Source organism: Macaca nemestrina, chromosome 1 (genome assembly GCF_043159975.1).
Source record: "Macaca nemestrina isolate mMacNem1 chromosome 1, mMacNem.hap1, whole genome shotgun sequence".
NCBI lineage: Eukaryota > Metazoa > Chordata > Mammalia > Primates > Cercopithecidae > Macaca > Macaca nemestrina.
Genome location: NC_092125.1, coordinates 27,391,668 through 27,406,822, shown reverse-complemented (window position 1 = coordinate 27,406,822; position 15,155 = coordinate 27,391,668). Strand labels below are relative to the sequence as shown.

At 40.0% G+C, this 15,155-nt stretch overlaps 1 protein-coding gene across 1 annotated transcript in view; it reads left to right on the top strand.

Moving 5' to 3' along the window:
- Nucleotides 1–15,155, top strand: part of LOC105493030 (coagulation factor V) — a 72,386-nt gene that overhangs the window by 34,600 nt on the left and 22,631 nt on the right. Inside the window, exons 9-13 of the mRNA XM_011760460.2 lie at nucleotides 1,213–1,312; nucleotides 1,684–1,898; nucleotides 5,050–5,200; nucleotides 7,129–7,341; nucleotides 8,531–11,303. Of these exons, the coding sequence (XP_011758762.2) occupies nucleotides 1,213–1,312; nucleotides 1,684–1,898; nucleotides 5,050–5,200; nucleotides 7,129–7,341; nucleotides 8,531–11,303 (3,452 nt within the window). The remainder of the gene's footprint in view (nucleotides 1–1,212; nucleotides 1,313–1,683; nucleotides 1,899–5,049; nucleotides 5,201–7,128; nucleotides 7,342–8,530; nucleotides 11,304–15,155) is intronic.

Below are 15,155 nucleotides of genomic sequence, written 5' to 3'. Positions count from 1 at the left end.
ACAATTGTTACTCAGACATTTTTTAGTATAGTCTAGGTATGCAGCTCTCTAGTGAAGGTAAACTGCGTGTATCGAGAGCATGGAGTTTTCCTCAGACAATTCTCCTTAAATGTCACGTCACTTCACCAAGATAGATAAGAATTGGACAGCAGAGAATTAAAGGCTGCAATCTTTGACAAAATCCTAGAATGCAGATAATCTGCAGACAAAGGATGATCCAAAGGCTTTGACAATCAACCAAATAGAAGACTTAAGATTAAGGTTCTCTTTTGCAGATTAAAGAGCCTAACTAGGACTCCTGTGTGCTTTATGCACCTGACAAGGTCTATTCTGTTCATTTAAAATAGCCAAAGGACAAAAGCAGTTTTTTCCTCCATGCCTCTTTCCCTTCTTCCATTTCAGATCCCTTTTATGTGCTCTCAGCAAGTGTAGACATACCTTATTAAAAGTTCAGGATCCGGCTATTTGTTTGTGCCTCTCAAGAAGGTGGCTTCTTTCCCTCCTAAGGGTCTTACTCTGTCACCCAGGCTGGAGTGCAGTGGTGTGGTCATGGCTCACTGCAACCTCCACTTCCTGGGCTCAGGCGATTCTCCCACCTCAGCCTCTCAAGTAGCTGGGACTACAGGCACACGCCCCAACGCCTGGCTAATTTTTGTATTTTTTTTGTAGAGATGAGGTTTCACCATGTTGCACAGGCTGGACTTGAACTCCTGAGCTCAAGTGATCCACCTGCTTCAGCTTCCCAAAGTGCTGGGGTTACAGGTTTGCGCCACTGCACCTAGCTGAGAAGATGACTTCAAAGACAGTGTCCTAAAAAAATCTACCAGGCAGGGGAAGGGGATCATGGTCTAGAGATGAGAAGCAGATTCAAAATGAGATGTGACCCAAGCTGGAGAGAGAAGGGCAGGGGAAGGAGGACTTGCTTGGAGACAGTGATACTGTGAGGAAAACTTTACTTCTCCTAACGAATCCTCTAAAGTCAGACTTCTCTTTCCATTTTCCACCTTCGTGTATGAGTGAAACACTCTCTCCAATGCTCCTCCCAAGTGATGCGGGGAGATTACTGATCAGATAAACAGATCTAATTTTCCCACTGTGTGTACACATGTGTACACACACACTATCCAAAAGGTGAAGATGCAAAGCTAGTATCTTATATTATTTGTCATGATCAACCTGAAATCCTAGAATAAATTTGATTTGACTTTGTAGATCGTGTTCAAAAATATGGCCAGCCGCCCCTATAGCATTTACCCTCATGGAGTGACCTTCTCACCTTATGAAGATGAAGTCAACTCTACTTTCACCTCAGGTTTGAATCTTTCACTTCTACTGAATCCAACTAGTGACTTCTGAGAGGCCGCCACGTTTTCCTGCTATTCTCCTTGCCCAGTGGTGTCACTGCTGCAGTCGGGTAGTATACGTGTAGGAGTATCCTAAAAATCACAGCCAAACCCTAGGAGTTTGTCTCCTAGTGGTAACAAAATATGGTGTCTTTTGTTAGTGTCATAGTGGCCTCTAGTGGAACAGTATCTAATGGCTCCATGCTATCCGGGTTCCAAGTAGAATATTTAAAGAATTCCTTTTGCAATATTAATTGGTTCTAACAAAAGCTTGTTTATTTATTTATTATCATGAAATAACTTTGCAAATGAAAACAATTTTGAATGTATTTTCTTTCAGGCAGGAACAACACCATGATCAGAGCAGTTCAACCAGGGGAAACCTATACTTATAAGTGGAACATCTTAGAGTTCGATGAACCCACAGAAAACGATGCCCAGTGCTTAACAAGACCATACTACAGTGACGTGGACATCATGAGAGACATCGCCTCTGGGCTAATAGGACTACTTTTAATCTGTAAGAGCAGATCCCTGGACAGGCGAGGAATACAGGTATTTTGTCCTTGAAGTAACCTTTCAGAAATTCTGGGAATTTCTTCTGGCTAGAACGTGTTAGGTCTCCCGGCTAAATAATGGGGCTTTTCCTTCAAGAGAACAGTAATTGTCAAGTAGTCCTTTTTAGCACCAGTGTGATAACATTTATTCTTTTTTTTTGTCTTGTCTATTTTTATCAGTACCATCACTGCAGAAGGCAAGTCTAGAGTGTGATTAACATGTTTTGTCTTAGTTTCAAATTCCAGGTCTGTTGATATTGGATGTGTTGAACAAGTTGATTAGCCTCTCCTAATTTCTTCCTTTTATCAAATGGGTTGATACCCCTCCTAAAAATGTTACAGGTCTGTTTGGGGTTTAGTGAGATACCATCTGGTAAAAGTATAAAGCTCTTTACCAGTCTCTGTTATTTTTAGAGACCTGCAATAGGGAGAGAGAGGAGAGATTCTCTGAAAGCAACCATTTAGAAACATAGTTACTAGTGAAATCCCACCGAGATAATGGCCCATCTCTGTTGAGACTAAAGTATACAGGGGAATGTGAACAAAGATACCGAATTTCTGAGTTCGTCTTCATTGAAGAATTACAGTCTCATGTGATTAAACTAAAATTCCCAATTATGCTAAACTATAACCAAAGAGGTCTTATCTCAAGGCATACAAGATAAACATATGCCTAGAAAATGAATTTCTGGACATATGGAAGATCCTGATTTATTGAACTAGGAAAGGAAACAGATAGTAGAAGCATAAGGCTTTGCTGTTGCAACCTTCTGTTTTATCCTTTGCACTCACTCATAGCATATTCAGTCAATCATTCATGTTGAAAGGTGTGCAGTTACAGAGATAGACAGACTTTCAGCTGCCATAGTGAAATTTTTCTTCTGGGATTTTTTTTTTTTTTTTCTTTTGAGGCAGAGTCTCACTCTGTCACCCAGGCTGGAGAGCAGTGGCACCATTTTAGATCACTGCAACCTCTGCCTCCTGGGTTCAAGTGATTCTCCTGCCTCAGCCTCTTGAGTAGCTGGGATTACAGGCACCCGCCACCACCGCCATGTAATTTTTGTATTTTAGTAGAGACAGGGTTTCACCATGTTGGCTAGGCTGGTCTCGAACTCCTGACCTAAGGTGTTCCACCTGCCTCAGCCTCCCAAAGTGCTGGGATTACAGGTGTGAGCCAATGCGCCCGGCTCTTTTGGGATATTTTAATCTCTGAATTTTCTTATCTGTTCTGTTTGCTTTTGCATATTACCTTTAACTCTAACAAGTGCTGTGTATGCAATGGACTCTCATAAATGCCTGAATTATATGGCTTCAGTAGTTCCAAGAACTGTGTCACTTTGGTTTCTGAGAATTCAGTGGTGTAGATAATTTGCTGGAACATTAATGACTGAATACAGCACTTTGTTTTTTTTTTTTTTACTTTTAAGTTCAGGAGTACGTGTGCAGGATGTGCAGGTTTGTTATGTGGGTAAACATGTGTCATGGAGGTCTGTTGTACTTATTATTTCATCACCCAGGTATTAAGCCTAGTATCCATTGGTTATTTTTCCTGATCCTCTCCCTCTTTCCATCCTCCGTCCTCTGATAGGCCCCAGTGTGTATTGTTACCTTCTACGTGTCCATGTGTTCTCATCATTTAGCTCTCACTTGTAAGTGAGAACATGCAGTATGTGGTTTTCTGTTCTCGTGTTAGCCTGCTTAGGATAATGGCTTCCAGCTCCATCCATGTCCCTGCAAAGGACATAATCTTGTTCTTTTTGGTGGTCACATAGTATTCCATGGTGTATATGTACCACATTTTCTTCATCCAGTCTATCATTGATAGGCATTTGGGTGGATTTCATGTCTTTGCTATTGTGAAGAGTGCTAAAATGAACATACGTATGCATGCGTCTTTATAATAGAATGATTTATATTCCTTTGGGTACATACCAAGTAATGGAATTGCTGGGTTCAAAGGTATTTCTGACTTTAGGTCTTTGAGGACTCACCATGGTGTCTTCCACAATGATTGAACTAATTACACTCCCACCAAGAGTGTATAAGTGTTCCTTTTTCTCCACAACTTTGCCAGCATCTGTTAGTTTTTGACTTTTTATTTATAGCCATTCTTATTGGTGTGAGATGGTATCTCATTGTGGTTTTGATTTGCATTTCTCTAATGATCAGTGATGTTGAGCGTTTTTTTCATATAGTCCTTGGCCGCATGTATGTCTTCTTTTGAAAAATGTCTGTTCATGTCCTTTGCCTACTTTTTAATGGGGCTGTTTATTTTTTTGTTGTAAATTTAAGTTCCTTGTAAATGCTAGATATTAGACCTTTGCCAGATGCATAGTTTGCAAAAATTTTCTGCCATTCTGTAGGTTGCCTGTTTATTCTCTTGATAGTTTATTTTGCTGTGCAGGAGCTCTTTGTTTCAATTACATCCCATGTGCCAATTTTTGCTTTTGTTGCTATTGCTTTTGGCATGTTCGTCATGAAAGCTTTGCCCATGCCTATGTCCCAAATAATATTGTCTAGGTTGTCTTCCAGGGTTTTTGTAGTTTGGGGTTTTATGTTTAAGTGTTTTGTTGTTGTTTGTTTGTTTTTGTTATTTTTGAGACAGAGTCTCGCTCTGTTGCCCAGGCTGGAGTGCAGTGGTACAATCTCAGCTCATTGCAACCCCTGCCTCCCAGGTTCAGGTGATTCTCCTGCCTCGGCCTCCCGAGTAGCTGGGATTACAGGCATACGCCACGATACCTGGCTAATTTTTTTTTTTTTTTGGTAGTAGAGATGGGTTTTGCCATGTTGACCAGACTGGTCTTGAACTCCTGACCTCAGGTGATCCACCCACCTTGGCCTCCCAAAGTGCTGATATTACAGGCATGAGCCACCGCGCCAGGCCTACATTTAAGTCTTTAGTCCATCATGAGTTAACTTTTGTATATGGTGTAAGGAAGGGGTCCAGTTCCAAATTTTCCGCCTACGGCTAGCCAGTTTTCCCAGAACCATTTATGGAATAGAGAATAGTTTTCCCATTGCTTGTTTTTGTCACGTTTGTCAAGGATCAGATAGTTGTAGGTGGGCAGCCTTATTTCTGAGTTCTCTATTCTGTTCCATTGGTCTATGTGTCTGTTCTTGTACCAGTACTATACTGTTTTGTCCTCCAGAGGGCAGCAGACATCGAACAGCAGGCTGTGTTTGCTGTGTTTGATGAGAACAAAAGTTGGTACCTTGAGGACAACATCAACAAGTTTTGTGAAAATCCTGATGAGGTGAAACGTGATGACCCCAAGTTTTATGAATCAAACATCATGAGCAGTAAGTCAAAGTACTATTTTTGTTCATCAGTTTTTCATTCCTGTAGTTGAAATATGACTGTGCCTAGAGTCAGAGACATGGATTAGAATCCACTTGCTAAGGAGCATCTCCAATCCTCACTTCCAGTCCAAAGACTTGGTGATGAAATCCGTGGGTAACATCATAGCAACATTTTTAAGCAAGAGGTCAAAGGCTTGCTATCCTTAGAAATGCACTTGATCTTCTATTCCAAGCGTGCGTGTGTGTGTGTGTGTGTGTGTACACAGACGTACTCTAAATGGTGAGGAACAGGGTGAGGGGGTAGGACTAATGGAAGGTGTTACAGGCCATGTCAATAGTATCCTAGACTGAGTTCAGGGTGAATATATGGCCAGGACGGAAACAAGGCAAGTAATTCAAAGATGAACTGACACATTAAAGTAGAGCAAAATGAGTATAGGGACCCAAGAGTCTTGGAAAGGCAATGTACAAAGAAGTTTAAAGTGATCAGTAAGACATTCAGAACAAAAGGAATTCCCTGAATGAGGTTTCCGGCATTTGCCGCAGTTCTAAAGTTCAGTAGCCAAAAGCACTGCCATGGCGTCTGAGAGAAATGTCACTGAGCCAGCTGGAAGTAAACTTCTCCACAACAGCCAGAGTCCCCACTACTGATCCTCAGAGTCTAGAGTCATGGTAATCACCTTCTCTAGTAGGTAATCACACATGTGAGGATGATTTCTCCATGTTCTGTTCATATAGCTTCAGATGACTGACAGCTAGGGATTATCAGAGCCGACAGGTGCCAGGTCAAATAATTCAAACAGAAAATTACTCTCAGTTTTCTTTGCATAAGTTCCTTTTGGCAGTGAATCTGTCATAGTTCTAGACCAGTGCTGTCCAGTAGAAGCTACGTATCAGAAAATTTAAATTTTTCTGATAGCAACATTAAAAAGTAAAGAGAAATAGGTGACATTAATTTTAGTATTATGTTTTACTTAACTCAATATATCCTAAATATTATCATTTCAACATGTAATCAATATAAAAATTAATGAGACTTACTTCATTACTAAGTCTTTGAAATTCAATGTGTATCTTATACTCACAGCATATCTCAGTCCAGTCTACCCACATTTCAAGTGCTCAATAGCCACTTGTAGCCAGTGGCTACCATATTGAACAATGCAGTTATAGACGATTTAGAGAAACATCTAGAATGAGGTATAAACTAATAATGTATCATGTAAATTATTAAAGTCACTTTAGTGATTTAAGTAGGTATTTAAATATTTGTTAATGCCAGTCATTATACTAGTACTAAGGCTAAGAGTGGTAATCAAAATAGACATGAGCCCCGCCTTCATAGAAATCATACCTTTGATTTTTACTATGCTTAGTACGTAAGTAAATAGAAATATTGCCTACAGCAGTGTCCCTTTTAACAATTATGGAAATGTATGAACTGGATACTCAAATGGAAACTGTGAATACTATATAGATTATAAGACAGCAATAAAAACTATAAAATATGCTAAATGGGCTTTATTTTTTGGAACATTACTTCTTACCCAAAGACTAGTACATCAAAAAATGGATTTCTTATATTATGCTTTTCCTCCAAGTGGAATTATTAGAATATCTTTAAAGGCAGAGAATGGAGCACAAAATGTTTACTATACATTTGACAAATGAATGACTAAATCAATGTAAATGGAAGGCTTTATCTTTTTCCTGAGATTTCTCCTTTGGCTAATTTAGGAGAATAATCTCTCACTGGAAAATTCTGAGTTTGATCTTCTAGTCACATGTTAGACTAGATAAAGCTTATCTTGGATAATCACTGCTTTGACACAACCAAATTAACATGGAGACATTTATCTTAGGTATAATTAGACACATGCCCTTTCGTTGGCATAGACCTGGAATTTTAACAGATTTTACACTTTCAGCTATCAATGGCTATGTGCCCGAGAGCATAACTACTCTCGGATTCTGCTTTGATGACACTGTCCAGTGGCACTTCTGTAGTGTGGGGACCCAGAATGAAATTTTGACCATCCACTTCACTGGGCACTCATTCATCTATGGAAAGAGGCATGAGGACACCTTGACCCTCTTCCCCATGCGAGGAGAATCTGTGACGGTCACAATGGATAATGTTGGTGAGTAAGAGCCTGGACACTCAGAGAGGAAGCTTGCTTTGAATTTCTGGTCTATAAAGGTCTGCTGCAGCTCTCCAGGCTACCAGTGCTCCTCTATTTATCTCCCTGATCCCCTGCAGACTTTCCTTTCAATGTTTCTCATGGTTTCTCTTTGAGAAATTAATGACTTAAATGGATCCAGTTCTTTAGTGTAGGTTATATTTTTCCTTCTCTGAGCAAATTAGGAAGATATACAACAGCAGAAAAATAAGGCATAACTTTGAGGAAGAAGCATAAATATTTTGCCCACAAAAGAGCTTTTCTTTTATCAAAATGCCCTTTTCAGTTTTTTGCGACAGCCATCTTCAATCATCAGGTACAGTGCCTTAGAAGCTGCTTCAGCAACAGCTTTGGGGTTTGTCAGACTGGAATGCAAGTTGTGATTTGCCACTCAATCGCTGTGTAACCTCACACAAGTTACTTGGCCTCACTGAGCCACAGATCATTTATCTGGAAAACAGTGTAATCACATCTCACAGAGTTACTTTGACCATTAAAATAGTAATATGTGCCAAGTGCCAAGTGCCTGGCACTCAGTAGACACCAACAATGGTAACTATTAGAGACTCACCAAGAAATCTTTAATGTGCCAGCAATGCATGCCATTTCAGAGATTCAGAACTGTCCCCCTGAATTATTACTTAGAAACATCTAAATGTCTCTTATTTGTGAGGATAGAGCTCATTGTCAGCCCTTTAACTCTAATTCTAAGACAAGATGTGCTGTTAAGATATTTATGATATTAAAAGTCCATTTTATTCTTGATTCATCCCTTTCTTAATATATTTTAAAATAGTGAGTAACTATCTGTGCTGGAAGACCATTTTTCCCCTCTAATCTCCACTAAGCAATACTTTTGGTTTTTATTCTGTTAAGCGAGATAAATGCACTGGTCATGTGCTTAGAGTCACAGCAATGTCAAATTGCTTTAGAAAAGAAAAAGTTTATTAAATATTTCATTCTCATTTTTCTCTCCTTATATTATTTTGACCCAGTAATCAATAGTTCACAGACAAGCAGTGGTCCACAGCCCATACTTGAGTATTCCTGTCTAAAGTTTATTAGAAATTACCTGCCACAATGGATTACTGGGTTTTCATGTCTTTTCCCAGACTTCCAGATATCTCTTCTCTCTATCTCTCTTCTGTAGGAACTTGGATGTTAACTTCCATGAATTCTAGTCCAAGAAGCAAAAAGCTGAGGCTGAAATTCAGGGATGTTAAATGCATTACAGATGATGATGAAGACTCATATGAGATTTTTGAACCTCCAGAATCTACAGTCATAGCTACACGGAAAATGCATGATCCTTTAGAAACTGAAGATGAAGAGAGTGACACTGACTATGATTACCAGAGCAGACTGGCTGCAGCATTAGGAATTAGGTCATTCAGAAACTCATCATTGAATCAGGAAGAAGAAGAGTACAATCTTACTGCCCTAGTTCTGGAGAATGGCACTGAATTCATTTCTTCGAACACAGATATAATTGTTGGTTCAAATTATTCTTCCCCAAATAATATTAGTAAGCTCACTGTCAATAATTTTGCAGAACCTCAGAAAACCCCTTCTCACCGACAAGCCTCCACAGCTGGTTCCCCACTGAGACACCTCACTGGCAAGAACTCAGTTCTCAATTCTTCCACAGCAGAGCATTCCAGCCCTTATTCTGAAGACCCTATAGAGGATCCTCTACAGCCAGATGTCACAGGGATACATCTACTTTCACTTGGTGCTAGAGAATTCAAAAATCAAGAACATGCTAAACATAAGGGACCCAAGGTAGAAAGAGACCAAGCAGCAAAGCACAGGTTCTCCCGGATGAAATTACTAGCACATAAAGTTGGGAGACACCTAAGCCAAGACACTGGTTCTCCCTCCAGAGTGAGGCCCTGGGAGGACCTTCCTAGTCATCTGTTACTCTTAAAACAAAATAACTCATCTAAGATTTTGGTTGGGAGATGGCATTTGGCTTCTGAGAAAGGTAGCTATGAAATAATCCAAGATACTGATGAAGACACAGCTGTTAACAATCGACTGATCAGCCCCCAGAATGCCTCACGTGCTTGGGGAGAAAGCACCCCTCTTGCCAACAAGCCTGGAAAGCAGAGTGGCCACCCAAGGTTTCCTAGAGTTAGACATAAATCTCTGCAAGTAAGACAGGATGGAGGAAAGAGTGGACTAAAGAAAAGTCAGTTTCTCATTAAGACACGAAAAAAGAAAAAAGAGAAGCGTACACACCATGCTCCTTTATCTCCAAGGACCTTTCACCCTCTAAGAACTGAAGCCTACAACACATTTTCAGAAAGAAGACTTAACCATTCATTGTTGCTTCATAAATCCAATGAAACATCTCTTCCCAAAGACCTCAATCAGACATTGCCCTCTATGGATTTTAGCTGGATAGCCTCACTTCCTGACCATAATCAGAATTCCTCGAATGATACTCGTCAGACAAGCTCTCCTCCAGATCTTTATCAGACAGTGCCCCCAGAGGAACACTATGAAACATTCCCCATTCAAGACCCTGATGAAATGCACTCTACTTCAGACCCCAGTCACAGATCCTCTGCTCCAGACCTCAGTGAGATGCTTGAGTATGACCGAAGTCACAAGTCCTTCCCCACTGATATAAGTCAAATGTCCCCTTCCTCAGAACGTGAAGTCTGGCAGACAGTCCCCTCTGTAGACCTCAGCCAGGTGACCCTCTCTCCACAACTCAGCCAAACAAACTTCTCGCCAGACCTCAGCCACACGACTCTCTCTCCAGAACTCAGTCAGACAAACCTTTCCCCAGCCCTCAGTCAGATGCCCATGTCTCCAGACCTCAGCCATACAACCCTTTCTCCAGACCTCAGTCATACAACCCTTTCTCCAGACCTCAGTCCTACAACCCTTTCTCCAGACCTCAGCCATACAACCCTTTCTCCAGATCTCAGTCATACAACCCTTTCTCCAGACCTCAGTCCTACAACCCTTTCTCCAGATCTCAGTCATACAATCCTTTCTCCAGACCTCAGTCCTACAACCCTTTCTCCAGACCTCAGTCATACAAACCTCTCTCCAGACCTCAGTCATACAACCCTTTCTCCAGACCTCAGTCAGACAAACCTTTCCCCAGCCCTCGGTCAGATGCCCATGTCTCCAGACCTCAGTCATACAACCCTTTCTCCAGACCTCAGTCATACAAACCTCTCTCCAGACCTCAGCCATACAACCCTTTCTCCAGACCTCAGTCAGACAAACCTTTCCCCAGCCGTCGGTCAGATGCCCATGTCTCCAGACCTCAGCCAGACAACCCTTTCTCCAGACCTCAGTCATACAACCCTTTCTCCAGACCTCAGCCAGACAAACCTCTCTCCAGAACTCAGTCATACAAACCTTTCCCCAGCCCTCGGTCAGATGCCCCTTTCTCCAGACCTCAGCCAGGTGACTGTCTCTCCAGACATCAGTGAGACCACCCTTCTCCCTGATCTCAGCCAGATATCACCTCCTCCAGACCTTGATCAGACATTCTACCCTTCTGAATCTAGTCAGTCATTGCATCTTCCAGAATTTAATGAGACTTTTCCTTATCCAGACCTTGGTCAGATGCCATCTCCTTCATCTCCTACTCTCAATGATACTTTTCTATCAAAGGAATTTAATCCACTGGTTATAGTGGGCCTCAGTAAAGATGGTACAGATTACATTGAGATTATTCCAAAGGAAGAGGTCCAGAGCAGTGAAGATGACTATGCTGAAATTGATTATGTGCCCTATGATGACCCCTACAAAACTGATGTTAGGACAAACATCAACTCCTCCAGAAATCCTGACAACATTGCAGCATGGTACCTCCTCCGCAGCAACAACGGAAACAGAAGAAATTATTACATTGCTGCTGAAGAAATATCCTGGGATTATTCAGAATTTGTACACAGGTTTGGCCAGTTTTCTCCTTTTTTATTCTCATTTTTCCATTACTCCTGAAAAAAGTAGCTACTACAATTCAGGGGGATAATTGTGGGCAAATTATACTAAGAACAGTGTGGTTCCCCTATTGCAAGTTGGTCTGTTCTATTTCCTTTGTCAATTCCAAAACTGCTTCTTTACCTTGGATGACCCCTGGACAATATAAGAACAATCATTGGGAGAACTCTATAATATTCTGTAATTAGGCCTTTTTCTGTGTCCTCTCCTCTTACTACCCTTGTTTCTACTGACTCTTATTGCTCCAGGCAGAGCCCAACCTATCCATAGCTATATGCTAATCAATATGATTTAATTGAAGTTAGCCTCAAATCCAAACCCAAATATGATGTAGAAATCTCCTTTTTGCATTTACTTGTTTAGATCAGAATTTCTAAGAGATCCAAATCACTTTGTTTTAAAGATAATTTACAATTCAGTTTTGCTTAGGGGTAGAAAGCCATGTTGAACTGGGTTCTTTGTTCTGGGATGAAGATACAGAAAGAGAAGGAAAGGAGCAAGGCTTAGTCAACTACAAATTCTCAGGGACATAGCATGATGACTGCGCATCAACTGTCTAGACATAGCCCACAGCTTTTACTAAAACTGTTACATTAATCACTTAAAAAACCAAAGTGTAATTACAGTAGGCAAACACAATGTATGGTGTGACTTACGCAAATGACTTCATTAATCTGATGCCTGACATTTCCACATTAGAACTCTGTTTAAAACACTTTTTCCTATGACTTCCTATTTAAATGTTGCACTCAATACCATATGAGAACAACTAGCTATCTAAGCATTTCTAAGCAAGGCCTGAGGGAGTAAGATGTAGGGCCTGTCCAGAGTAAATAGGGATGGAACCACCTTCAAAATCTTGTATTCCATTCAAGGCTCACGACCCACTTTAATGGCAGTCAAAGTTGCTTTACCCACTCCCTTGTGTTCTGTGAGTTTGCATGTTATGCTCAGAGTCTGGAAAGATGGGATTAGTAGGGGAGGTAGACCAGAAGAAAGGCAGGATGAGATTCTCTGTTGATGGCTCATGGTATATAGCAAATATTATGGGTGTGGTGGGTGAGTGTTTGGCTTGTTTCCACAGGCTTGGGAAATGTGAGAGCCAGTGGGAAAATTTGACATGCTTCAGTCCTAGACTGAGACAATGAACTAGATGGAAATAATGTGCATTATGTAATTAAACTTTTTATTTTGGAATAAAAATAAAATAGATCCACATACAGTCAAGAGAAATAATACGGAGAGATTATTTGGGTATCATGAGTATTCTTTACCCAGTTTCTCCCAGGGGTAACATTTTGCAAATCTATAATACTATATCACAACCAGCATACTGACATTGATACTGTCAAGATACGGGATGTTTACCATCACCTTAAAAATCCCTCTCTTTACCCCTTTATACTCATATCGAACTTCCTCCCACCATACCCCTTCCTTATTCCCTGGCAACCAGTAGTCTGATCTCCATTTCTATAATTTTGTCATTTCAAGAATATCACATAAATGGAATCAGGCAACATGTAACCTTTGGGGACTGGTATTTTTTCACTCAGTAAATTTCTCTGGAGATTTGTCAGATTATTGCATGTACTTCATTACATGGGTGTACCACAGTTTTTTTTGTTTTTGTTTTTTTTTGGTCATTGTTTTATACATATTTATGGTGCAAACATGATGTTTTCATATATTTATAAACTGTGAATTGACAAAATCAAGCTAATTAGCCTATGCATTACCTCACATACTTTTTTGTGGTTAGAACACTTAAAATGTACTCAGCAATGTTAAAAAATTCAGTGTGTTGTTATTAACTACAGTCACCATCTTATACAACAGATCTTCTAAATTTATTTCTTCTAATTGAATTTTATCTTTTGACCATTTTCTCAATGCTTCACCTCTGTATTCCTTTGTTAACCACGGTCGTACCTTCTGCTTCTATGAGCTCAATGTTTTCAGTTTCCACATTATAAGTGAGATCCTGCAGTACTTGTCTTTCTGTGCCTGGCTTATTTTATGTAACATAACGACCTCCTGGTTCAGTCATGTTGTCGCAGATGACATTTCTTCATTTTCTTGTTTTTTTTTTTTTTCGAGACGGAGTCTCGCTGTGTCTCCCAGACTGGAGTGCAGTGGTGTGATCTCGGCTCATTACAAGCTCCGCCTCCCTGGTTCACGCCATTCTCCTGCCTCAGCCTCCCGAGTAGCTGGGACTACAGGCGCCTGCCACCATGCCCGGCTAATTTTTTTTGTATTTTTAGTAGAGACAGGGTTTCACCGTGTTAGCCTGGATGGTCTCGATCTCCTGACCTCATGATCCACCCGCCTCGGCCTCCCAAAGTACTGGGATTACAGGTGTGAGCCACCACGCCCAGACCATTTTCTTTTTCTTCAATGCTAAATAGTATTTCATTGTTTATGCAGATCACATTTAAGAAATCCATTCATTTGTTGATAGACATTTGGGTTGCTTCCCTATCTTGGCTAATGTGGCTAATGCTGCAGTGAACGTGGGAGAGCAGATATCTCTTCAACATACTGATTTCATTTTCTGTGGGTATATACCCAAAAATGAGATGAATGAATCATATGGTAATTCTATTTTTAATTTTTAAAGGAACCTCCCATACTGTTTTCCATAATGGCTGTACTAATTTACATTCTCACCAAGATGTACAAGAGTTCCCTTTTCTTCACATCCTTGCCAACATTTATCTCTTGTCATTTTTATAATACAATCCTGACGGTGTGAGGTGAGCCCTCATTGTGATTTTAAATTGCATTTCTCTGATTATTAGTAATGTTGAGCATCTTTTCACATATTTGTTGGTCATTTGTATGTCTTTTACGAAATGTCTATTCAAGTCTTTTGCTCATTTTTTAATCAGGCTATTTGGGTTTTTGCTGAATTGAGTTCCTTATACTTTTAATTTTAATTCCTTATCAGATATTTGGTTTTCAAGAATATTCTCCCATTCCACAGGTTGTCTCTTCACTCTGTCATTTCCTTTGCTGTGCATGAACTTTTGAGTTTGGTGGCAATCCCATTTGTCTATTTCTGCTTTTGTTGCCTTTGCTTTTGAGGTCATATCCAAAAAATCTTTGTCCACACCAGTGTCAAGAAGCTTAAGAATAATGGACATTAGCAAAAAACAAATGTGAGAAGAGTGGCTACTTTCAGGGTACAAAACATTCATCCATCCAGTGACTTTCATAAGTATGACCTTCTAATTAATCTGACCATTGTCACCTGATAGCCCCAAGCTCTGGCGCTGTCCCATTACATGGCTTTGTCTGCCTTTGATCTTAAAATTTAGAACATATGATTGTATTTGTGCATTCATTTATATGTTTGACAAAAATTTATTAAGCTCCTACTGTGTGCCAGATAATGTGCTTACCACTGGAGAGAGTATTATGAGCAAACTAGGCACAATGGCTGACCTCATGGTACTTATACCCAGTGAGAGTCAGATATTAATAGATAATCTCACAAATAAATTATATATAATATACCGTATATACTATAGAAATAGTATAAGAATGCTACAGGAATTTACTATGTATCCTATAATAATACTATAGAAATATAAGGAATTGATATAGAGACTTGACCTAGTCTGAAAGGTCATAGGAAGACTTACCTATGAAATAATATCTGAGTTAGGAATTGAAAGATATTTACTGGCTTTTGTTTTTATTCACTTTTACATTTACTCATTTGTCCATCAAATATTTATTAAAGACCTTCTCTATGCTAGATGCTATATTTAGAAAGAGACAATTTCCTAAATTCTTTG